Source organism: Myxocyprinus asiaticus, chromosome 37 (genome assembly GCF_019703515.2).
Source record: "Myxocyprinus asiaticus isolate MX2 ecotype Aquarium Trade chromosome 37, UBuf_Myxa_2, whole genome shotgun sequence".
Taxonomy (NCBI): Eukaryota; Metazoa; Chordata; class Actinopteri; order Cypriniformes; family Catostomidae; genus Myxocyprinus; species Myxocyprinus asiaticus.
Window position 1 is genome coordinate 34309465 of NC_059380.1, and position 24646 is coordinate 34334110.

General features: G+C 37.0%; 2 protein-coding genes across 5 annotated transcripts in view; one reads left to right on the top strand and one right to left on the bottom strand.

Annotated features, from left to right (window-relative positions):
• LOC127427716 (zinc finger and BTB domain-containing protein 40-like) overlaps positions 1–24646 on the bottom strand; it is a 47496-nt gene that overhangs the window by 12423 nt on the left and 10427 nt on the right. The window contains exons 6-13 of one of the 2 annotated variants that reach the window (XM_051675497.1): positions 23101–23272; positions 18812–19192; positions 18221–18427; positions 16269–16433; positions 15948–16162; positions 15238–15397; positions 13770–13996; positions 10095–11883 (exon numbers count right to left, since the gene is read on the bottom strand). In XM_051675497.1, the coding sequence (XP_051531457.1) occupies positions 11683–11883; positions 13770–13996; positions 15238–15397; positions 15948–16162; positions 16269–16433; positions 18221–18427; positions 18812–19192; positions 23101–23272 (1728 nt within the window). In that variant the 3' untranslated portion in view covers positions 10095–11682. Of the gene's footprint in view, positions 1–10094; positions 11884–13769; positions 13997–15237; positions 15398–15947; positions 16163–16268; positions 16434–18220; positions 18428–18811; positions 19193–23100; positions 23273–24646 lie in introns of those variants that run through there. The other variant, XM_051675498.1, reaches the window with a different exon arrangement.
• On the top strand, positions 650–5303 carry LOC127427720 (probable transmembrane reductase CYB561D1). 3 transcript variants are annotated; one of them, XM_051675506.1, is made up of 4 exons: positions 650–1240; positions 1347–1530; positions 1772–1809; positions 4260–5303. In XM_051675506.1, exons 1-4 carry the CDS (start codon positions 1205–1207, stop codon positions 4761–4763), a joined length of 762 nt encoding a protein of 253 aa, XP_051531466.1. In that variant the 5' UTR covers positions 650–1204; the 3' UTR covers positions 4764–5303. The 3 variants fall into 3 exon arrangements, with proteins under 3 accessions (XP_051531466.1, XP_051531468.1, XP_051531467.1); XM_051675508.1 differs by having other exon boundaries at positions 650–1225; positions 1325–1530; XM_051675507.1 differs by having other exon boundaries at positions 650–1225.

The window sequence follows — 24646 nt, forward strand, 5'->3', positions numbered from 1 at the left end:
ACAACAGAGGGGGCGTTTACCAACCTGACAAGTCGAATCATCCATTGGGCCAAATTCAAATTTCATTATTATTTTTCTTACTATGGTCATCTGTATACGAAATATGCTTGTTTAAATCTATTATATTCAGAGATTGGAACCTGAGACACCAGTAGACCTCCGCCCATGCACTAGTAGAAAATGATTAAAATGTGCTATCCTGTAATCACAAATGACTGTGATTGGCCCACCCGGTCTATCGCTGCCTGCGCTGAAAAAGGTTACGTACCACGTTGAACTCATGCGCATTCACGTTCGCTTCAGCTCAGCAGCGGTCTGGATGACAGCGGCTTGCACTAAAAAAATTTTAAACCGATAATAGTATAGATAACAATATAATAATATAATATGCTCTTCCCAACCCATTACATCACAGGAAAGTAAGATGACCAATCAAAATAATCTTTCAGATCGTTGCATCAAACCCCCGTTGCATGTTAACTGCCATTCTAAGGCTCTTTATTTCTATGATCCATGACAACAATCATCCAGAAAACACAAGTACGAATCCTACGACTGCAAAGAAACAGCTCATGTATATTAATTAGACCACGGTGAATATTCAAGAAGTTTTGCAGACGTTGCTCAGTGACTCACCAATGGCAAACACTTGGCTCTTGAATATTTATCAGGTTGCGCTCGTGAACTTCCAATAGTAAAGGCATGGCTCATGAATATTAAGAAGCAAGCCTTTCCCATAGTATTGCCCATCCAGGACATACATGTTGTCAAAGTATTACTGTCTCAATCACGAAAATGGCACCCAACAGGAAAAACAGCCTTCCTAACGCAACTCTCCTTTTAAAACGAAAGGCTTCATAAATTGAAGTGTTTATGCACGAGATTTTGGATCTAAAGGACTCGAATTCAAGGGATAAATCAGGTTTGGGGTAGTATCGCGTGCTGTCTTTGGGAAGTTAAATTGAAGAAATTACTCTTGGTATGGATTTTATACTGTACAATTTAGGCTAAAACGTAATTTTTGTAGTCTTAATGTGTGGCATTGGTATTGTACATTCGTGTATTAGTGTACTGTGCATCACCATGACAGAAGCTGTAGTCATAATAACCTAGATAAAGACAACTACCGCTGCGCTTTATCATATCATATGCACATGGTATGGAATAGTTATTCGCTTTCAGTGGATGGCAGCAGAAGCATGGGATGATGGAAAGTTCTGTACAGGTAACTCAAATGTTTGTAAGTTCGAAGCCCTTGATCAAGACACTTAACCTCAGGTTCCTTCCGAAGGACTAAACCTGTAATATGTGATCTGGATTAAAGCTTCAGTTAAATGTCTAACTAGTCATCAGGAATGACGAGAGGGATGCGCTCATCACTGGATGTGGAGTACAGTCCGGTGGGTGAGAGCTTCAGCATGCAGGAGTTCTGGCTCTATGTGTGTCTGCGCAGGGTCTCTGTGGTCGCCGCGCACATAATTTCATTTGGTCTGGCTATTCTCACATCCATACTGTCCAGACCAGGAACAAGTGAGTTATTCATTGTATTTGCATATCTTTTGATCTGAGTTGTCGGCTTTGATCGCACTCATTTAACATGGTATGGTAATTCCATGGTATTCTTTGAAGCACCTTGAAGTACACGTAACTACCATGGTATATCATAGCAGCATGATATTAGCATTTGATACCATCACCGATAATGCTTTATTAATGAAAGTTATTGTAAAAAGTATTGACATTTTATGTGTAAACTCTTGTTCTCATACAGGTCTTTTCTCTTGGCATCCCGTCTGCATGTCACTTGGGGTAAGTCCTCACTTTTTTTTTTTTTTACACAGTCCAGCACATTTTTATTCATTCATTGACAAAATTAGTAACTTCAATAACATTTTTTAACATCACCCAAAAAGAAAACTTTTCTCATCATTGACTCACCGTGTGAAGATTTTTAGAAGATCTCAGCTCTGTAGGTCTATACAATGCAAGTGAATGGTGACCAAAAATTTGAAGCCCCAAAAAGCACATAAAGCAGCTAAAAAGTAATCCATACGACTCCAGTGGTTAAATCCATGTCTTCTGAAGCGATATGATAGGTGTGGGTGAGAAAGTCCTTATTTACTATAAATTATCCTCCCTGTCCAGTAGGTTAGTTAGTTATTTAGTTTGTCCCCGTAGGGAAAATGGGTTTGCATCATAATCACACAGACATAAGAATTCACAATTGGCATATATAAACAACATACACAGTATATATATATATAAAAAAATAAAAAAAAGATATTTTTTTAAAAAAAATCATAAGGGAATAATGAATGGAATGAATGACCAGACCAGCTGGCCATTAGTTAACAACTATTAAAAGAAGAATTAAAAAATGTAATTGCTTGAGGGATAAAAGATAATTTGGACCTGTTTTTCATACAACAGGGAACACAATACCGTCGGCCAGATGGCAACAATTCAAGGTGGCGATATGCACGAAGAATGTGAATCACCAAATACTCAAGAATGTGAAAGTGGAGATTTATAGTAAAAAATACTTAAATGTTGATTTGTTTTCACCCACACCTCTCATATCTGAAGACATGGATTTAACCACTGGAATCTTATGGATTACTTTTATGCTGCCTTTATGTACTTTTGGAGCTTTAAAATGTTGGTACCCATTCACTTGCATTAAGACATACAGAGCTGAAATATTCTTTAAAAATCTTTATTTGTGTTCAGCAGAAGAAAGTCATACACATCTGGGATATCATGAGGGTAAGTTAATGATGAGAGAATTTTCATTTTTGGGTGAACTATCCCTTTAACAGTGAATCCTTCCACTTTACTTTCCACTGTGAAACAATGTGTCTCAGTGACGCAGCCTCTATAAGAAATAATTCAATATGCATGTCTCTTTTAAATAATGAATTGAGTGTGGTAGAATACAAAGGAATTTACGAAATTAACCTCAGCTGCGTGTTTGCAGTGGGAATCTGGTTACACTGATGCTGATTACAAAGAGCTGTGTGGGTGCGTTTCACTTGCCTACCAGTAATGCAGTTAATGGTGTGTGATGACCAGATAGACATTCTCACATTTTGACCTATGTTGAACCAGTTGTAGCTTTCTTATGTTTTGTTATGATTAGCTAACCTTTTTGCACATGAAATTAATAACCTGTGTACGTAGAGTGATATAGGTATTAATTAAATGTGTGTGATCATATGTTAATGTGTTGATTGTTCTGACAACAAAAGGTAATAAGTATAAGCAACTCTATGCAAGTACACAAATGCTGAAACAAATGCTTTGCCAATCCATTGTAAGTGTGTAGTCTAGAAGAGCAAGAAGTGCATTTTTAGGGGCCGTTCACACTGAATACCTTTTTGCGTTAAAAAAAAGCTAGATGCAGAACAACGAATGCAACAGGGCGCAGGTGTCTGGAGATGCATTTTTATTTGTGTTCTTTTAACTTGACCTGGTGTCTTAAACCGCTGCGCTTATGTGCAAGACATCGTAAAAACAGCAAGATCAAGGTCAAAGACGTCTGTCTAGCAAGTTTACACTGAAAAACAATAGGAAAAAACAGCGCACACATATGCAAAAACACAATGTGAACAGCCCTTTACTCAAAGGGGTGATAGAGTTACCATTATATGTCGTGGAGCGGCAACACTGAAAATGTAACACAAATTGGCTTTGGAATGCAATGTTTTAAATTGAACTCGTGCAGCTAAAAACATACTTGCTTAAAGTATGTTTTGGTCCTAATCATGACACATTCTGACAGTTCTGGGCTACTCAAAAAAGTAGTCCAGTACAAACTAACAATTACTTGTCTAAAAATATAATCAGATTACTTAACTGTACTGATTGATTCATCAGAAAAGTATTTACATTACTAATTATTTTAAGTTACTTTCTAAAACACTTTTTGTAGTTTTTTGGTTTGTTTCTCCTCTCAAAATAATGTCTGTATTTCCACGTTCATCCCTTCCAACTAATTGTTTGGGAGTGAATTAATATAATGTACATATTAATATAATTCATTAAAATAATATTAATTTAATATAAATTAATCTTATTTTAGAAATATGTGTAATACAAGTAAAGAAATTAAAAGTAATTAACCTAATTGAAAGTCAGTAACTATACTATCTTTTTCACAAGAATTTAAAATGTAATGTGTTACACTACTTAAGTACAAAAAAGTAATTAGATCTAAGTAACTATTTCAAAACCTGCTATCTCTCTCTCTCCTATTTTAGTTTGGCCTGTGCATGACAGAGGGCATCCTTCTCTTCTCTGCTGAGGGCAGTCCGCTCTGCTTTAAATCCCGTAAATGGAAGGTCCGTCTGCACTGGTTCTTCCAGGCCTTGCTGCTGGTGTTTGGAGCTACAGGCTTCAGCTTCATGGTGGCCAGCAAGAATGTATCAGAGCATTCTCACTTTACCTCCTGGCACAGTCTACTGGGAGTTGGTACAATGGCTGCTACTGTGCTACAGGCGATCTGTGGCATCTTTCTTCTGTTTCCCACACTTATCAGCACCCAATCGTTTCCACGGTTGAGACTGTACCATCGCACCTGTGGCCTGGTGGCCTACCTGCTGGCCACCATCACTATCATGTCAGCCATGTTTACAGACTGGTTTCAGGCCACGGTGAAAGGAACAATGTGGTACATCTTCCTACTGCTTCCACTGTTTCCTGCCTTGGTGGTGATGAACCAAATTACTAATGCCTTCCTGCCCAAAAAGAAGATTACTAGCTGAAAACTAAAGCCTCAATTTAGGGCTCTGAACTTGAACAGAGATTAGACCACTGAACGGTAAAGCACTACTTTGAGGAACTGATGAAATTTGATTTCTTTAAAGTGCGTTTTCCTATTTAAATTCAAGTGTGTCACTTATTCAATGTTAAATAATGTCAATGTCAGAGACAATTTTAAGGAAACCATTTACAGGATGATTTACACAAAAAGTGGTTGTATCAAAACATTGTTTGTTTGAACCAATGGCTTGTGTTTGGGAAAGGACCCCAACTATTGGCATATGTGGGAAAACCTATTATTTTCATTATTTTTATTAATGAAAATAAACAATATTAGTAGTAGGGCTGTCGATTTAACACGTTAATTTAGTGCAATTATATAAAAAATAACATGTAAAAAAAAAAATATGCAATTAATCATGCCTCCTGTACCGTAGGTAAACTCAGTAATTAAAGTATGTATTTTCCAACCATTAGAGCAATATAAAGGAATAGTTCATCCAAAAATGAAGTGTGTATGACTTTCTTTCTTAAGCAGAACACAAATGAAGATTTTTAGAAGAATATTGCAGCTCTTTAGGTCCATAAAATGCAAGTGAATGGATGCCAACTTTTTGAAGCTCCAAAAAGTACATATAGCCATCATAAAAATAATCCATACGATTCCAGTGGTCTAATTAATATCTTCTGAAACAAAACGCTAGGTGTAAGAAATAGATCAATAATTAAAATTTTTTTTACTAAAAATGTTTGCTTTCGGCCAGCTTGAGGTTTGTACGATGACAAGGGTGGAGTTTAAACTGCCTCTTGCGTTACCTAAGCACGTAAGCCTCCTCTGCATAAACATTCACACGTAGATCCCTTATTAGCAGCAGTTTCTATGGACCGCGATACTGTTTCTACACAAAAGCAGTTTATGCAATGGTCTGAGCAAAGAGCTCAGTCTGAGGCATCTCTTACACTCATTCACTTGCATTCAAACCAATTCAAACAGCTCTCCTTGTTGACCATTCCAAGATGGCGCCACAGTTGGCGTATCCAAACCAGTCGAATGAGGCATATGAATGATTATCTATGCTCCTCTGTTGGAAACAACACTGCGCTTCCGTCTCGTGTAAACTTTCCAGCGTGCTTAACCTCGACCTTTGTGAATTTCTAGTAAAAAAAGTGTTAAATATTGATCTATTTCTTACACATCTAGTGTTTCGCTTCAGAAGACATTAATTAATCCACTGGAGTCGTATAGATTACTTTTATTATGGCTATATGTACTTTTTGAAGCTTTAAAAAGTTGACACTCATTCATTTGCATTTTATGGACCTACTGAGATTAAATATTCTTCTAAAAATCTTCATTTGGGTTCTGCAGAAGAAAGTAAGTCATACACATCTGGGATGGCATGAGGGTGAGTAAATGATGAGAGAATATTATTTTTTGGCTGAACTATCCTTTTAAGTTTCAAGTACATTTAACTTCTTTTTTTTATGAGCCGCATCAGCAGGGGGCAGTCAGCGAGCCTCAATAAACATCATAGGCAGCACAGCCACAGAATGAGAGCCGGTCACGCAGGACGCATTCTTGACAGTTGGATGAAGCACAATAGTATTTCCTCATTTTTGAAATTCGGGATTGTCATAGTTTTAACTACTTTAAACTTGACACAGCTTTCTAAAAGCGCAGCGTTTATGATGTAGAAAACGTAGATAATATGATTAAAAATAGCTCAGACAGAACACAAGAACACGTCCTGTGAGAACAGGACAGACTGACAAACTCAATTGCAAAATGGATTGCTGTCGACAGAATACACATATACATACACACACACAGTAGATGACAGATAGATATATATATATAGAGAGAGAGAGAATTATTTATTATATTCTTATTATATACAGTTGAATTCAGAAGTTTACATACACTTAAGTTGAAGTCATTAAAACACATTTTTTAACCACTCCACAGATTTCATATTTGCAAACCTTAGTTTTGACAAGTCGTTTTTTAGGACACCTACTTTTATGCATGACACGAGTAATTTTTCCAACAGTTGTTTACAGACAGATTGCTTCACATTAAATTGACTATATCATAATTCCAGTGGGTCAGAAGTTTACATACACTGTTAACTGTGCCTTTATTTTTCTGGAAACGTTTCTGATAGGCTAATTGGAGTCAATTGGAGGTGTACCTGTGGATGTATTTTAAGACCTACCTTCAAACTCAGTGCCTCTTTGCTTGACATCATGGGAAAATCAAAAGAAATCAGCCAAGACCTCAGAAAAACAGTTGTGGACCTCCACAAGTCTGGTTCATCCTTGGGAGCAATTTCCAAATGCCTGAAGGTACCACGTTCATCTGTACAAACAATAGTACGCAAGTATAAACACCATGGGACCATACAGCCATCATATTGCTCAGGAAGGAGATGCATTCTTTCTCCTAGAGATGAACATAGTTTGGTGCGAAAAGTGCAAATCAATCCCAGAACAACAGCAAAGGACCTTATGAAGATGCTGGAGGAAACAGGTAGACAAGTATCTATATCCACAGTAAAACGAGTCCCATATTAACATAACCTGAAAGGCTGCTCATCAAGGAAGAAGCCACTACTCCACAACCACCATAAAAATCCAGACTACAGTTTGCAAGTGCACATGGGGACAAAGAAATGTCCTCTGGTCTGATGAAACAAAAATGTAACTGTTTGGCCATAATGACCATCGTTATGTTTGGAGGAAAGAACTGAAGAACACCACCCCAACCATGAAGCATGGGGGTGGCAGCATCATGTTGTGGGGTTGCTTTGCTGCAGGAGGGACTGGTGCACTTCACAAAATAGATGGCATCATGAGGAAGGAAAATTATGTTGATATATTGAAGCTACATCTCAAGACATCAGCCAGGAAGTTAAAGCTTGGTCACAAATGGGTCTTCCAAATGGACAATGACCCCAAGCATACCTCCAAAGCTGTGGCAAAATGGCTTAAGGACAACACAGTCAAGGTATTGGAGTGGAGTGGAGTGAAAATTTGTGTGCAGAACTGAAAAAGCATGTGTGAGGAAGGAGCCATACAAACCTGACTCAGTTACACCAGTTCTGTCGGAGGAATGGGCCAAAATTCCAGCAACTTATTGTGAGAAGCTTGTGGAAGGCTACCCAAAAAATTTGACCCAAGTTAAACAATTTAAAGGCAATGCTATCAAATATTAACAAAGTGTATGTCAACTTCTGACCCACTGGGAATGTGATGAAAAAAATCAAAGCTGAAATAAATCATTCTTTCTACTATTATTCTGAAATTTCACATTCTTAAAATAAAGTACTGATCCTAACTGACCTAAGACAGGGAATGTTTTCTACGATTAAATGTCAGAAATTGAGAAAAACTTAGATTAAATGTATTTGGCTAAGGTGTATGTAAACGTCTGACTTCAACTGTATATTTATTTGAATTAATATGCATTATTTATATTGAATGTATGTGATTAATTGCGATTAATATATGCGGTCAGTTTAAAGTCCCAACTGTTTTATCAGTTGTTTGAGAGGACAGGTAAGATCCAGCAAAACATAAATCACTTAATGTACTTTTAAGTATCACGACTTCTGAAATTGGACATACTTGTACATTGTAAATTAATAATATATTAATATATTTGTGTATTTTTGAATTAGTTGAGTTTGATACATATACAATCAACTAGCTGAAACATTGTTCAAGATTCATTGTTCTAAATGGTGTTATTTTACTATGCACTGGTAACTCTGGACTTTTGAGGCACTCTGGGAAATACTTTACGAAATAATATGACATTGCGCTTGCATAGAAAGAATACTCTTATTGTGATATAGTAAACTTACAAATCTTTTATACATAGATGGAATTAATTTAGTTTTGAATTCAGTAAATTGATTTTATTCCTTTCATGCTTCTCTTTACACCACATCCATGTGAGTTTTGTGGTGTATTTTAGAGTGCTGTAGTTCATGTTGCAGTAGTATGTTATTGTGTGCTTTCCTCCACTTAACCGTTTGTAGCTTAAATGCCTGAATAAAATGCCTAAAAATGTGATTTATTTGGATTTTTGTGTGTCTGTGTGTCTGGACTAAGGATGCAATTGTTTTAAACCGATATGATAATTTTTATTCTAGCCAGTGTTCAAAATGGTGGCCAATATTATGAATCTATATTGTTTTATCTGCTGTTTAAAAAAAAAAAAAAAAAAGAAGTGTATTCACAATACAGCTCCAGAGAATTTTACATGCTTCTAGTAAAATCTGACATCAGAGCATTTTTAGAAACAATTAAAAAGATGGATAAAAGTTAACTACATTTTAAACCTTAAACTCTTGATGTTATCTGCTTCCAATTCCAGCAAAATAATACTGATATTTAAATAACTGTCAAATACCAATAGAGTGAACAATTTATCATGTATCCCTTGCCTGGACAGTACAATTTGTAAATTAATGTGGGCATCTGATGCTTATTTAAAAGTATGTATAAAGCCAGTGCTAGTGGATTTCTTTATATTGTATTTCAGTATATTGACCCGGTATGAATGCAAGTTTTTTTTTTTTTTGTCTGTGATAAATATAAATGTGCTGCATACTAACAGAGTAGACTACTATCATTCTTAAGTGTAGTTCTAAGGTCCCAGATTGAATCACCATCAACATTGCAATTTAATCCAGACTGTGTTGCTGATTTGACAGTGCAAACCTGTAATATGAGTGTACTACTGCTTATGCATACTGTAAATTGGAAATCTTTTAGAGTATGCTTGTATTTAATCTAAAAGGGAAAACATCTGAAGCAGTTTACGTTACTGTTTGGAGAAAAATTCTTAGGATGCAATGAGTGTGCTGTTGCAATTTTTCTATCTATGTAATTGCATAATTTGGTCAGTCAATGAGATTTTACAGATTTGCATCCATGAATGTAGAAAATGACTCAGGGTTGTGGTCTGTGAATTTATAATATTGGCATATAAATTCAACTATATTTTTGAGCATATTTTATTCTATATTGTATGAAAAGTATTTGAGGACTGGTGTGATCTACCTTATGAATAGTAAACTATTGTTTTTATTCTCAACATTTTGTGGCTTTCTGTAAAAAAAAAAACATATTTGATTATACATTGAAAATTAAGCATTCCTTTGGGTTTGCCTGAGACAAAACATTTACAAAAGAAGCCATTGCACATGGTTTAAATGTTGAAACTAATATCACACTGAAAAGTAAATTTTTCTCGCATAACTTTCTCATGATGTATTTAAAACTACATTCATAAGATTTATATATACAGATGTAGAAACAGTCAGCTTGGTCATAAAATATTTTATGTAAGATTATTATTTTTAGAGCCGCAATAGTATAGCATTGTGAAACATACCAAAGTCTTATCATTGCATACCAGAAACACCAAAATCGTATGTACATAATGTATGTACATAACAGTCAAGAGCAGAGGTAGATATGTGCTTTGATAAATTTAAATGGCTGTTTGCTCATCAAAAATTTGTTTGTCCTCTTCAGAACACTTACAATAAATACAGACAGACCTGTATAGAACATACTTAGTCAGTGGTCAAAAATATTCAGATCACACTAATGGCAGAGACACTGAAATCATGAATGTTTTTTTTTTTACATGATGGATTTTGCCTGCTTATGTACTCTTAGCTCTTATTAGTGAGAGCAAAACAATCAAATGACTCTGACATTGAAGCCTGTTTTCATTAAAACTGACATACAATGTTTTTCTTCTAATTAATGCCATTGTAAAACAGTAAATACCAACAATCCAGTAATTCTATGTGTTGCAGCCTGATGTTGAAATCACCTGGTTTAAACCCATTAGTTACATGTATTCTGGTGTAAAAACAGGGCCCTACACTTTAAACTGTTCTCAATCAGTAGTTATGTCTTGTTTTCCAGTAAAACCATCTAAACATCCTTAAATTATTTACTTGAGAAGAAAAATGACATGATATTAAAAGAATAGTTCAGCCAAAAATGAAAATTCTCTCATCATTTACTCACCCTCATGCCATCCCAAATGTGTAACTTTCTTTCTTCAGCTGAACAAAAATGAAAATTCACAGTAATTTTGAAGCTCCAAAAAACATATAAAGGCAGCATAAATTAATCCATATGACTTCAGTGGTTTAATCCATATCTTCTGAAGCGATATGATCGCATTTTTCTTGCATATTGCCACCTACTGGTCAGAGAGGAGAATTTATAGTAAAAAAGAAATTAAATAGTGACCTATTTCTCACCCACACCTATCATATCGCTTCTGAAGACCACTGGAGTCTTATGGATTACTTTTATACTGCCTTAATGTGCTTTTTGGAGCTTCAAAGTTATGGCCACAATTCGTTTACATTGTATGGACCTACAGAGCGGGGATGTTCCTCTAAAAATCTTTGTTCTTGTTCTGCAGAAGAAAGTAAGTCATACACATCTGGGATGGCATGAGGGTGAGTAAATGTTGAGAGAATTTTCATTTTTGTGTGAACTATCCCTTTAAGACTTGTTTTCAGAGAAATCAAAAAATGAATGGGATTAATGCTTACAACAAGAAGATAGTATAAGAAAAATAAACTCCCCACTGAATTAAGTTTACTATTCTGACCCCATTAACAAATAGTTTTTGTTTTAAGCATAAACCTCACAAAATATTTTTGATTTCTCTGAAAACAATACTTAATATCTAAAGTTAATTTCATTCTCAAATAAATGTATCTTGTTTTAAGGATGTTTTTTATTTTTACTGGAAAAGTCAGAAAAATACTGATTTTTTTTTTTTTTTTTTTTTGTAGTGTAGGAGTGCTCATCTGACAGTAGTTCTGACAGTAGTTTTCTGTCTATTTGAATTGTAGTCCAGTTAGAAAACAGTTAATTTCATTGACCCTCCTCACAAATAAGAGTGACCGTGCCATTCAGTAAATCTTCCATGGTGACAGCCACGATCCCTGAGCCAGCAGGGGTTTCCTGTTGATCACCGAGAGCAACAAACACCTGTGGTGACCCCTCAATCTGGGATTGGCCGAGGCTAATCACTTGCTCTGCCTCTTGACCGACCGCATCCTCACACTGAATCACCTGGAAAGAGTTACATGTGGGTCAAATTGAGGAAAACCTCAAAAGAGCCTCCATTATGTACAAGAAAGTACTTAAACTGTTAGTTTACGGAAAGAAGAAAATTCTGTCATTAATTACAGGCCTTCATGTCCTTCCAAACCTGTATGATTTTCTTTCTTCAGTGGAACACATAAGAAGTTAGGCCAAATATTAGCACTACTTTTCTCCATACAATGAAAAAGAAAGGGGACTGGGGCTATCACGTTCCAAAAAAGAAAAGAAAAAAGAAACGTAAAAATACCACTATAGTAATCCATTAGACTTCATGAGCTATATACCAGGTCTTCTGAAGCCTTATGCCAGCTTTGTGTGAGGAACAGACTGAAATTTAAGTAATTAACACATTTTGTCTTCCACGTATGAAAGAAATCATATGAGTTTGGAACAACATAAGGGTGAGTAAATGATTAAAGAATTTTCAATTTTTGAAGAACTATTTCTTTAAGGCTGGAAACGGCATGATTTGGATGGACCAATATAATATACATACATAAATAGATTCAGTGACCACTTTATTAGGTACACCTGTACACCTACTTATTCATGCGATTATCTGATCAGCCAATCGTGTGGCAGCAGTGCAATGTATAAAATAAAAAATGTGATCTCAGTGATTTGGACCGTGGCATGATTGTTGGTGCCAGACGGGCTAGTTTGAATATTTCTGTAACTGCTGATCTCCTGGGATTTTCACACACAACAGTCTCTGGTTTACTCAGAATGGTGCCAAAAACAAAAAACATCTATCAGAGTTACCGTAGCCCTTCTATCAGCTCGAGCCAGTTTGGCCATTCTCTGCTGACCTCTCTCATCAACAAGGCGTTTCTGTCCGCAGAACTGCTGCTCACTGGATGTTTTTTGTTTTGGCACCATTCTGAGTAAATTCTCGAGACTGTTGTGTGTGAAAATCCCAGGAGATCAGCAGTTACAGAAATACTCAAACCAGCCCATCTGGCACCAACAATCATGCATCACTGAGATCACATATTTTTCCCCATTCTGATGGTTAATGTGAACATTAACTGAAGCTCCTGTCCCATATCTGACTGATTTTATGCACTGCTGCCACACGACTGGCTGATTAGAAAAATCACATAAATTTGTAGATGTACAGGTGTATCTAATAAAGTGGTCGGTAAGTGTATATATACGTACGAATATATATATATATATATATATATATATATATAAAACATTCAGATTGAAATACAGTATATTGTATTATTGTGGCAGACAATACAAAAAGTGGTTTTAGAAATCAATATATTGTTTGTTTTATTCCCATACCATTGAACATTAGCCTGTCACTGGCCTACAGTCCACATTGGATCCATTATGTAATTAATCTCACAGGATGTGTTCTTATGTTCCGCCTGTGCTAGTTTTAATTATCGCATATGTTCATATGAGTCAGAAGGATGCTTTTGGTGCATCTCATTGGTTTTTAGCATCATAGACGGCACGTTTTTAGGACGCTGTGTGAAGTTAAAAGTATTTTGAAACTTTGAAAATCGAGTCTACCCGCATTCTCCTGTGGATCGTCCAACTGTCACGAATGCATCTGATGTGACCAATTCTCCTTCTGTGTTTGTACTGATTGTGAAGTTTGTTGAGGCGCACTGACTGCCCCCTGCTGACGCGGCTTGTAAAAACACAAAGTTGCATGTACTCCAGGCTTGAATTGCTCCAATGGTAGGAAAATACTTCATTTTATTATGGAACTTATGTAGGGGTCTGTAGGCATGATTAGTTAAGCAAATTAACACGTTAAATACAGCTCTAATAAAAGCCAAAAAAATTCCAACATGCAACACTGTAGTAGAGTTCGTAACAGGCTTTGGTGTTACCGTTTGCGAGCTGGAGGCCTCTGACTGCACTTCCTCCTGCATGACCTGCAGGTGTTTGGACAAGAAGTGTTGTTGGAACTCTGGCTCTGAGGGGAAGTGGAGAGAGCAGACCATACAGCTGAACACAGAGCTGCCCTGACTCAACTGTCCACTGCAGGTGTGCTGTTGTAATTCCTGCTCGCTCGTCAGAGTGCTGCCACAATTCACACACTTCCACAAATGCACCTCTGAAAATCAAACCCAGATCAACAGAACACTATTACACCATGTATGATGGAACTAACGGTAACAGTATCCTGCAAGAGAGAAAATGATTTATAAACTAAAAAAACTTTATAGAACACAGATATAATGAGAATTTTTTATAAAATAAAGTTTGTGATTAAATTTTAGGTAGGTTTCGATTTTAGGCTTTTGTTCTGTGTAAATGAAATGCTGATCTGAAGATTTTTATATTTTCTGAAGAAAATGTAAGTGGTGCTTGCATGTGCTAAATTCGCCACCTCAATTTTAGGGTGTTTGTCAGGAAGTTATGATGTGGTTGTTAAGGTGTTCTGAGTGGTCTTTTAACTCATCGCTATGCTGTTGCGAGGGTGTTGTTATGAGGTTGCAAACTTATTTTTGGTGGTTGCTTACTAGTCAAAAGATCCCACCCATTAAATATGATATTCGCGTCCATCCTTCAAAGCAAATCTTTGAGATTTTTTTGCCAATTTCATTCTTCAGCAGGCAAAAATCATATATAGCACACTTCTCCTTAAAGGGACAGTTCACCCAAAAATGAAAATTCTCGTCTCTTTACTTCCCCTCATGCCATCCCAGATATGTGTCACTTTCTTCTGCAGAACACTAATTTACACTTTAGAAGAATATCTCAGCTATGTAGGTCCATACAATGCAAGTTATTGGCAAGTTTATGCTGATTTGAATCCATACGACTCCAGTGGTTAAATACATGTCTTCTGAAACAATATGATAGGTGTGGGTGAGAAACAGATCAATATTTAATTCCTTTTTTACTATAAATCTTCACCTTTGACCAGGCCAGTAGGTTGTGATATGCACAAAGAATGCAAATCGCCAACAAAAAAAAAAGAAGAATGTGAAAGTGAAATGGGAGATTTATATAGTAAAAAATTAATTAAATATTGATCTGTTTTTTATCCACACCTATCATATAGCTTCTGAAGACATGGATTTAACCATTGGAGCCTTTCGAATTACTTTTATGAAAGTAATAAGTAATTACTTTTTTTAAAGTCATGCACATCTGGGATGGCATGAGAGAGTAAATGATGAGAGAATTTGAATTTTTGAGTAAACTATCCCTTTAATGAGACACACGATTCAAGGTATCATTCATGTCTGTAGCACAACCAGTGCAGGCAGGAAGTTTAATACTTAGGGTTAGGGGTTTGTTCAAATCAAACAATTATTAAAAGATCAAGTATCATTGGTCCTTTCTTACCTGTGTGATTGGTTATTTGGTGTTTCAACAGACTATTTCGGTTGCTAAAAGTCTTGTTGCACTTGTCGCACTGGAGCAGGGATTTGATGGGTTTGTTGACCTGGGCAAAGACGCTCTCGGGATGGGCAGTACGATTGTGGTACCACAGGCCAGAGAGTGTCTGTGTTGGAAAAATATTCATTAAGGGCCAGTAATAAACTTAAGTGTTAATAATATACACTGCCAACTTTTGCCCTGCATGAGTGTATATATACAGTGGTGCCAAAAAGTATTTAGAAACTCAAGCCACACGTAAAAATGTATGTCACTGGATTAGATATAAAATATCAAACCAAGTGGCATCAGGAAACAAATGATGCTAGAGCTTTTCTGAGTTTAAACGTCACTTTTATACCTTATGTTTTAATTACTTTTAACCAACTGGTGTCAAGGTGAATTTTAGTGGATGTATCCAGTAATTGGACATGCAGTCATGTCCAAATACTTTTTGTCTTCATTTTGAACAGTATATCTATTTTATATTATAAAACCTAAAAAAAAAATTTCCCCCACATTTCTGTGAAATGTTTTGCTGGATAAGTGTGCTTGTTTCTTTCTTTAAAATAAAGTATTAAAATACTTTTTGAGGGCATTGTACTTGCTTGTTTAAAAAAATAAAAAAATAAAAAGTGTTACATTGATATAGTTTCCACTGTAAACAGCTGTTCTACCTGGTAGGACTTATTGCAGGTCTTGCAGCTGTAGGGTTTGTTGCCGTCATGAATGCTTATGTGTTTCTCCAGATTGGCTTCACTGTTGAAGATCTTGCTACACTTACAACACTGGTGCAGCTCTTTCGGATGGACTTCCTGAATGTGCTGTCGTAGTTCGTCCAGCGAAGAGAAGCTCACCCGGCACTTCTGACAATCGTGAGGTTCTGTAATATCTGACAGTGACAGATAACAAGTCTGATCGCTAGTTTGTGTATATGAGAGGGAAATAGGACATGTGACTCACTTTGTCTTGTCTGAAAGCTTGTGTAAGATGCTTACTATGAAAGTTCTGAAGATGGACGCACAATCCGTTGGCTTGTTTGAAACCTTTCCCACACTCTCTGCAGACGTATGGTTTGTCTCCCGTGTGTGTGCGGACGTGACGTGTTAGTTCAATGGACTGTGCGAATGAGGCGGAACAGTACTGACAACAGTACATTTTACCTGCAGTTGCAAGATTTATTAGAGTTAGTGTACTCTTTAAAAAATATTATTTGAAAGTGATATGATAATATGATTAAAGCTGATGTGTGTCATTCTGTCGATGTTAAAATCAGTTCTTGTAAACTGTACATCCTTAATGAAAGGTCCATTGAACATGTAATTTGTTAGTCAATCAATCTGCATACTCCATCTTTGTCTAAAATTTAAATGACCTCAGTTGTTTGAAGGTTTCACTGCAGCACTACGCGAGTTTTCTCTCTGAAACCCACCTCCTCCCCAGCGCCACTTATCAAGATCTGCTTCAAGGGGATTGTACGTATGTCTAACTGTGCAGCAGCAGCATGTCCTACATGCTCAACACAGCATGTCAGCATATATTCTATCAGCAGCAAGTCTTCATACTTGATCTGCAGCAGTGTAAACAGATCTAGTTAACCATGACTGAATTTGCCAACTTGTCATATCCATTGTAACACCTTAAATTTATTAATAGAGTTGTCATGACTGAACTGTAAGTATTAGAGCTTGGTATTGATACATAATTACCCATTTGATTCTGATTCGCAAGCTCTGGATTTGATTCTATTCTAATTTCAATTTGATTTCGATTCATTTGGGTGTATTTCAGTTATAATGTCCATTTTGATTACAAATGAAAAACATTCATTCAACAAACGTTAGTTTTACATCTTTTTGGTCACAAAAAATTTCATGTATTGAAATTGCATAAAATATGATGCATATATGTATAATTTTGCTAGTATTTACACTGACTTGTAGAACAAGTGCTAAAACAGTACTCTCTCTTTAAGAATACTGGCAGTTCAGTGTTTTTTGCTTCAGCACACATTAATGAGAGGAGTCAAATGGTTTCTATTTTTGTTGTTTTTGATCAACAACTTACTATAAAGAACAGAAAGGGTATTAAAAGAGACATTATTAAATGACAAATGGATTGCGTGGATCTCGTCTTTGGACACACATTATACGGAACACGTCAAACTAAACTTTTACTGCCAACACACAGTAAAAAGGATCTCTTCTTTCCCACTATATTACTCAATCACTGACAAGTGAAATCTAAAAATGTACCAGCCAGTGGCTAATCACAGACATTTTAGTCGCACTTGCTTATACGAGTGATTTACTCACAACGGTCTTGGGATTTAAGAACCGATGTTCAAATGAAAATCGCGATGCATTGGAAAATAGAAATGTGTAAGTAAGTAAACCATTTGCAGGTTGATTTTTATCTAAAAGTGTAAAGCTATGGTGCTATTAAAACATTCCAGCACAATCAAACACTAAGCATTCCATCCAGCCAGACAGAGCAACACTGGCTCGACCAATGGAGTGAGTTTAGGGCAGGAGTCCAGGACCAGGTGTTAATTGGGGATGGAACGGTCCGGAACGATGTTTCGGTATTTCTGTTTCCAAAAGAAAAAAACAGACCTTTTGTTTTCTCCTCAGAAGCTGTTCCGCTATAATTCGCCTAGAGCGGCATTATTTTAAGCACACATATGCTCCGCTGCCCGCTTCAAGCAGTTCAATCAGTGGGAAGAAATGTCTCCCAAAGCCCCCCACCCGGTAATAGAGTTCCATCACATCGCAAATCCCAATTTAACCCCTGGGCAGGATTATCTGGTTGTGCAACCAATGGAAGATGGGGGAGTTTTCTGGAATCTGTTTGAAAACAGTGATTATTTTTGCAATTCTGTTTGGTGACACTAGCTGCTCAGAAAGTACACATTTCAGTTTTAAACAAACAAACATTCAAATGGTCCCACCCTCAGCATGTTTCCTTTTGGTGTGGTAGGACAGAGCGGCGGCCACGGAGAAGCTCATGTCACAGTGTTTGCACTGGAAGGGTTTCTCTCCTGTGTGCAGACGCATGTGGTTCTTCAGGGATGAGGTGGCGGCAAACTTCGCCCCACACTCCTCACATGCATATGGCCTCTCCTCGAAATGTTCAGTGCGTTTATGGTACAACAGGCCTATGCAACAGGCAAACAATATAAGCATGAAAAGCATCAGCACAGTGCTGATTTAAGATCGATTTGTGGCTAATGTCATTTTTCAACCTAATAAATATCTGTAGACACCAATAAATAAAAAAATAAAAAAAGGCAATAATTGTGATTTAATCAGAATTTTTTACTTGACAGCTATTGTAGACTAAGACATAAAATTATTGTTTAGAGAGAGATCTGGGATGGGATCAGGTCATGTTGCAGTCCGTATTCAAACCTGCGACACCCACATTAGCACCACAGTTCAATGTGTCTGAAGCACATGCATTAACCACTGCACCATGGTTCAAACAAAATTTCCTTGCATCTGAACAGTGTTTTAAAGCCTCATAAATGATTTTCACTCACCTGAAGAGTGTTTAAAGGTCTTGTCACACATGTCACATGGCACTAGTTCTGTTTTCCTCCGTTTGGCCGGTGGGCTGCCATGGGCTTCTGTGCAGTGCTGGTGAAGACTCTTTAGAGTCGGAAAAGCCATGGAGCATTCTGAGCAGCGCTGCTCTCTCCCCGGCAAAAGGGCACAAACTTTCTTATGCTTTATCAGACGACACTTAAAGTTGAAAGACTTTTTACACCACTCACAGGACACAGGGACAGCCTTTTTTCTTCCTCTAGTTTTGGAGTTTTCCTCCTCCTCATCTTCCGAGTCTGCCGTAGATCCTTTTTGCTCAACCTCAGATTTTGCAGGATGGTTTGAGGCTGACTGAGATGCTCTTTTAAATATAGATTCTATTGAACAGAAAGAGTAGCTTTAAGTACATGACGAAACAACATAGCAAAATGAAGATGGGTGTTTCTTCAACTGCTGGCACTTGTCCCACTCATGGTTGAGCAAGAAGAATAGCATCCTGAGATCTTTGTACAGTGAGGTTATCGGAGTTACCGTAGACTTTGTCAGTTTGAACCAGTCTAGCCATTCTCTGTTGACCTCTCTCATCAACAAGGCATTTTCATCCACGGAACTGCTGCTCACTGGATGTTTTTTGTTTTTGCAACCATTCGGAGTAAATTCTAGAGAATGTTGTGTGTGAATATTCCAGGAGATCAGCAGTTACAGCACCAACAACACAATATTAGGCAGGTGGTTTTAATGTTGTGGCTGATAGATAGATAGAGAGAGAGAGAGAGAGAGAGATAGATAGATAGATAGATAGATAGATAGATAGATTTTTTTAATTAAGACCACATAAAAAAAAAAAACATAAAAAGTATACATTCAAAAACAAAAAGGTTGCAACACACACATTCAAAACAACAAGTCTCCCTCCACTGCCTCTCCCTGAGAGCCTTCCAAAAAGGCTAAATAGCTGCCCCATTTCCTGACTAACAAATCTATGTCGCCCAGCCATCTATGTGTCAACTCCTCAAATGCCGCCACCCTGCCCATCTACGCGTACCGCTCATGAAACGAGGGCACTCCAGCTGACTTCCATCCCCTAAGGATGACCTGTCTGCCTATCAAAACACTGGTCAGGACCCAATTCTAACCCAATACAGAGTCTGGGGCAAAAAGAAATTTGAGTGCCCAATACGTCACACACAAAACTCTGAACCTTCAACCAAAATTCTTGGATCTTAACACACCACAAAACAAAAAACATAGGTTGTGTCTCCATCTTCTGATTGGCATTGCCAGCAGGTGGGTGTGTCTTTAAGACCAAGCCTATACAATCTAGAGGGGGTCCAATAGAATCGATATAAAATCTTGAATTGCATAAGGCGCACCCTTGCATCTCCTGATGCAGACTTGACGTTTTTTAGAAACCTAGCCCATACTCCCTCCTCCAATACCAAGTTTAAATCTTTCCCCCATAATCTCTTGACAAAGTGAAAGTTCCGTCCCGCAGACTCTGAATTAGAAGGAAGAAATACACTGATGCCTCATGACCTTTTCCAAAAGCAGTAATCACCACTCCCATAGTATCTGCCGCTGTATTCTACTCCCAAAAATAGTACAGAGCAGGTTGCACAGCTGTAAATACCTAAAGAACTGAGATCTGGGAATCCCAAAATGTTGAACCAAATTTTCTAAGGATCTCAATACTCCACTCTCATATAGGTCACCGAGTGTGTTAACCTCCCTCACAATCCACTCTGACCAGCAGAAAGGGGACTTATTGATACATATTTTTGGGTTCAGCAATATGCTCAAGGCAACATTTAAATAAATGTTCGAATTAAACACTCTGGACAATTTTGTCCATACCAAGTGCAAATGCAAGATAACGGGGTGTAACTTAACTTCACAGATTAGTTTGTTAAAAAGGCTTTGCAATGGCAAAATAGGGGCAAGAACTTCCTGTTCAATACAAAACCAGGGAGGGGCTCTCTCAGGTGGAAGCAACCAATGAGTCAACCTTTGAGCCCGCCTAGCCCACCTTTGTCAACTGGCCTAAGCAACTTACTGAAATGTTATCTGGGACGTTTACCATTCCAAATGAAGGACTTCGCTATGCTATCAAATTGCTTGAAATAAGAGGGGGACATCTATATGGAGAGACTGTAGCAGGTAGTTCAATTTTGGAATACAATTCATTTTAATAACATTAACCTTCCCAATCATAGATAAATGTAATGAAGCCCACCAGTCCACATCGCTCGAAAACCTTTTTATTAAAGGGTCAGAATTAACTAACTAAATCACACAAATTTGCTGGAAATAAAATCCCCAAATACTTAATGCCCTGTTTTGTTTCAAAAACTACAACTTTACACCAGCTGTGCCGTCATTTCCACCACAACAACATTTTTTGCCCCAAATACAATTTTTTTTTTTTTTCAAAAGTTAAGTGTACTTGTTACCCATGTCAACAAAAGTGTCAGTGAAGAGTATGCTTACGATGAAATATGAGACAAATGATGTTTTAAGAAAACAAAGAAAATTCAAGGTAAATATAATTTGTGAGCAGGATATTTTTATTGGCCATCATTTCCAATCAAGCTGTAATTTTTCCAAAGTTAAGCAAAAAGTTTGAAAATATTATTTAATCGTATTTAAGACATAAAATGTTAGCTATGAAATAAGCCTTAGCAAGACAAGGGAGACGGCCTAATGTCATTTCCATCACTGTCAATTCCACCACGGAATTCTATTAAACACAAATACAGAATTTGAAATGTGGTGGAAATGACACTGTATGTTGGGAATTTTCATGTCCTGTGATGCACCAGCTGATATCCGATTCCGATATCGGAAATCCGAGTATTGGCTGATACCGATTCCAAGCCGATACCAGTGTTTTTTTTTTGCATAGTCAGTTTAGAAAATCTTTACATTATTGTAACTAATTGGGAGTACTCTTTAATATGTAAAGAAACACAAACTTCTAACTACACATTATTTAAATATAAATGTATAGCTTATTAAGAAACACTTTATTATTAACTAGTATACTGGATAATGTAGCAACAAAATTAAAAGTAATTCCAGTCTTCAGTTGAAAAGAAACCAGTGTTTTATTTTTGCCTTTTTCCCAAAAAAATATTTCAACTTGCATCTGGACTTTAAAGGATTCAGATATCTTTTTTGTTTAATTTAGTTGTAAGACATCAGTCCACTTTTCATTCACACAGTTATTTTTTGGAACCTATTCAACTTAAATATTGTTATAAATTGTAAACAAATACTAATGATGACAATAACAATAATAAATTGTTATTAATATTATTATTGAATTTTAATTACATAAAATTGTGCACTTTTTAAACCGTTACGCTTTTATTTTGACATTCTAAACTCTAAAGGAAGTCCTGTATGTGTCTGTTTGTAGGCAAGTTCACAGTAGTTTAATTCACTTCTTATTCAAATTCTGGTAAAATGTTTTCAGTTCTAAATGCATATTATTGGTGAACCGAACTATTGAGCATCTACATCTGAGTAGTGCTCAAATATTGCGCACCGCTGTGAAGGCTAAAAATAGCTACGTGTGCATCACCAGTCTGTGTGTGAGTTTGTGTCAACAGAGCAGCATCATTCAATAATGCGCTGGCGCTGCGCATACTATATATTTACTTGTTAAACACAGCCTTTTGTGATTCACAGAGCTATCGCACGTCTCCAGGTGGCTTTGAATAAAATGCACGAGTCATATGAACTGCTTTAATGGTGTTTTTTGGTTCTTTTATGTCATTTTTGGAGCTTGACAGTAACGAACATGACTAACAGTACCGGATTTGGATTGGGCTCGTCGGACCAATACCCAATCTGTCTAAAAGCTTCAGTATCGGAGCCGATACCAATCCAGGTATCGGATCGGTGCATCCCTAGTCATAACATAGCAGTGTGTAAGTAAAAGAGCAAAAAATACGTGTTTATAAAGTCATAATCAGCCGTTGTACTTTTGATTTGCATGAAAGTGAATAAAATGCACAGTTGTTGAAGCGACTTGTGTTAATTTCACCAGGAAACTGCAACGAGACATAGAACAGGGCATGTAAAAGTCAGTTTGCAAAAATTTTGTTATAGTTCCGTTCATTCTATGAGACTTTGTTGGTACTGCTCAACATTGTTAGTAGACAAATTAAAAAAAATTGAGTGTGTGAAATTAGTTTTAATTAAACTTTACTTTCCAGAAATCCACAGTGCTTTAAGTGCCCAAAGTTGAAGAAACACCCATAAACATATGAACACTGCATACCTCTTGTGTCTTTCAGGGTCTCCAATGGTTGAGTCAGATCTGAGGAGCTTCCATTGACCACATGAAGCAGCATTAGAAGTGTTTGTTCACTAATGCTTGTCTCTCTGAGTTTACATATCAACCTCTCCACCACCTCCATAGAAGATGGAGCACTACAGCAATCCAGCACAACCTTAAGAGGAGCAGACACATATGAAGAAAAAAGTCAGCCTGACCTCATGAATATTATGTGACCTTGGCAACATTTTTGCTAAATGAATAACATGCTTCATTACACGTTTAGCTGCAGTTTTTCTAGTAAAATGTTCAGCGAGGGGTGCCAAAAGCGAGTGAAATGGTGTCGTCATCAGACAAGATTTTAATGAGTAAAATCTACCTCTCTCACGTACAACTCTAACCTAAACCTAACAAATAGTGTTCTAAATGCAAATGAGAGGTGAACAAAACAGACATCCTTACCCTCAACCAACACCTAAAAATAACCGATAGTGTGGAAAAAGCAAATGCGATATGAAAAACATAAGAACCACATCATTTCGTGTCACTTCTATGACACGTATGTCTCACGTATTAGCTTGCGTTCTTGGCTGGGCTCGAACCACGGCCTGCCAATTCCAAAGTCCAACACTCTATCAGGTGAGCTACTGCAGAAGCTCATCACATTGGAATAAGTGTGTAAATGTTGGTCAGTCTGTAATACGAGATTTAAAATGTATCATTTTTCAAATAATGTGTTATAGTAAAAGTGTTTTGATATACAGCTGAAGTCAGAAGTTAACATACACCTTAGCCAAATACATTTAAACTCAGTTTTTCACAATTCCTGACATTTAAATATAGAACAGTCATAGGCCAGTTAGGATCACTACTTTATTTTAATGTGAAATGTCAGAATAATAGTAGAGAGAATTATTTATTTCAGCTTTTATTTCTTTCATCACATTCCCAGTGGGTCAGAATTTTACATACACTTTGTTAGTATTTGGTAGCATTGCCTTTAAATTGTTTAACTTGGGTCAAACATTTTGGGTAGCTTTCTACAAGCTTCTCACAATAATTTGCTGGAATTTTGGCCCATTCCTCCGACAGAACTGCTGTAACTAAGTCAGGTTTGTAGGCCTCCTTGCTCACACGCTTTTTCAGTTCTGCCAACACATTTTCTATCGGATTGAGGTCAGGGCTTTGTTATGGCCACTGCAATACCTTGACTTTGTTGTCCTTAAGCCATTTTGCCACAAAATTGGAGGTATGCTTGGGGTCATTGTCCATTTGGAAGACCCATTTGCAACCGAGCTTTAACTTCATGGCTGATGTCTTGAGATGTTGCTTCAATATATCCATATAATTTTCCTTCCTCATGATGCCATCTATTTTGTGAAGTGCACCAGTCCCTCCTGCAGCAAAGCACCCCAACAACATGATGCTATCACCCCCATGCTTCACGGTTGGGGTAGTGTTCTTCGGCTTGCAAGCCTCACCCTTTTCCTCCAAACATATCAATGGACATTATGGCCAAAAAGTTCAATTTTTGTGTCATCAGACCAAA

Coding starts and splice junctions, on each gene's coding strand:
- LOC127427720 (XM_051675506.1), top strand. CDS start 1,205: ATGATGGAAAGTTCTGTACAGGTAACTCAAATGTTT. Junction 1,241..1,346: donor TACAGGTAACTCAAATGTTT/GTAAGTTCGAAG, acceptor ATGTCTAACTAG/TCATCAGGAATGACGAGAGG. Junction 1,531..1,771: donor ACTGTCCAGACCAGGAACAA/GTGAGTTATTCA, acceptor GTTCTCATACAG/GTCTTTTCTCTTGGCATCCC.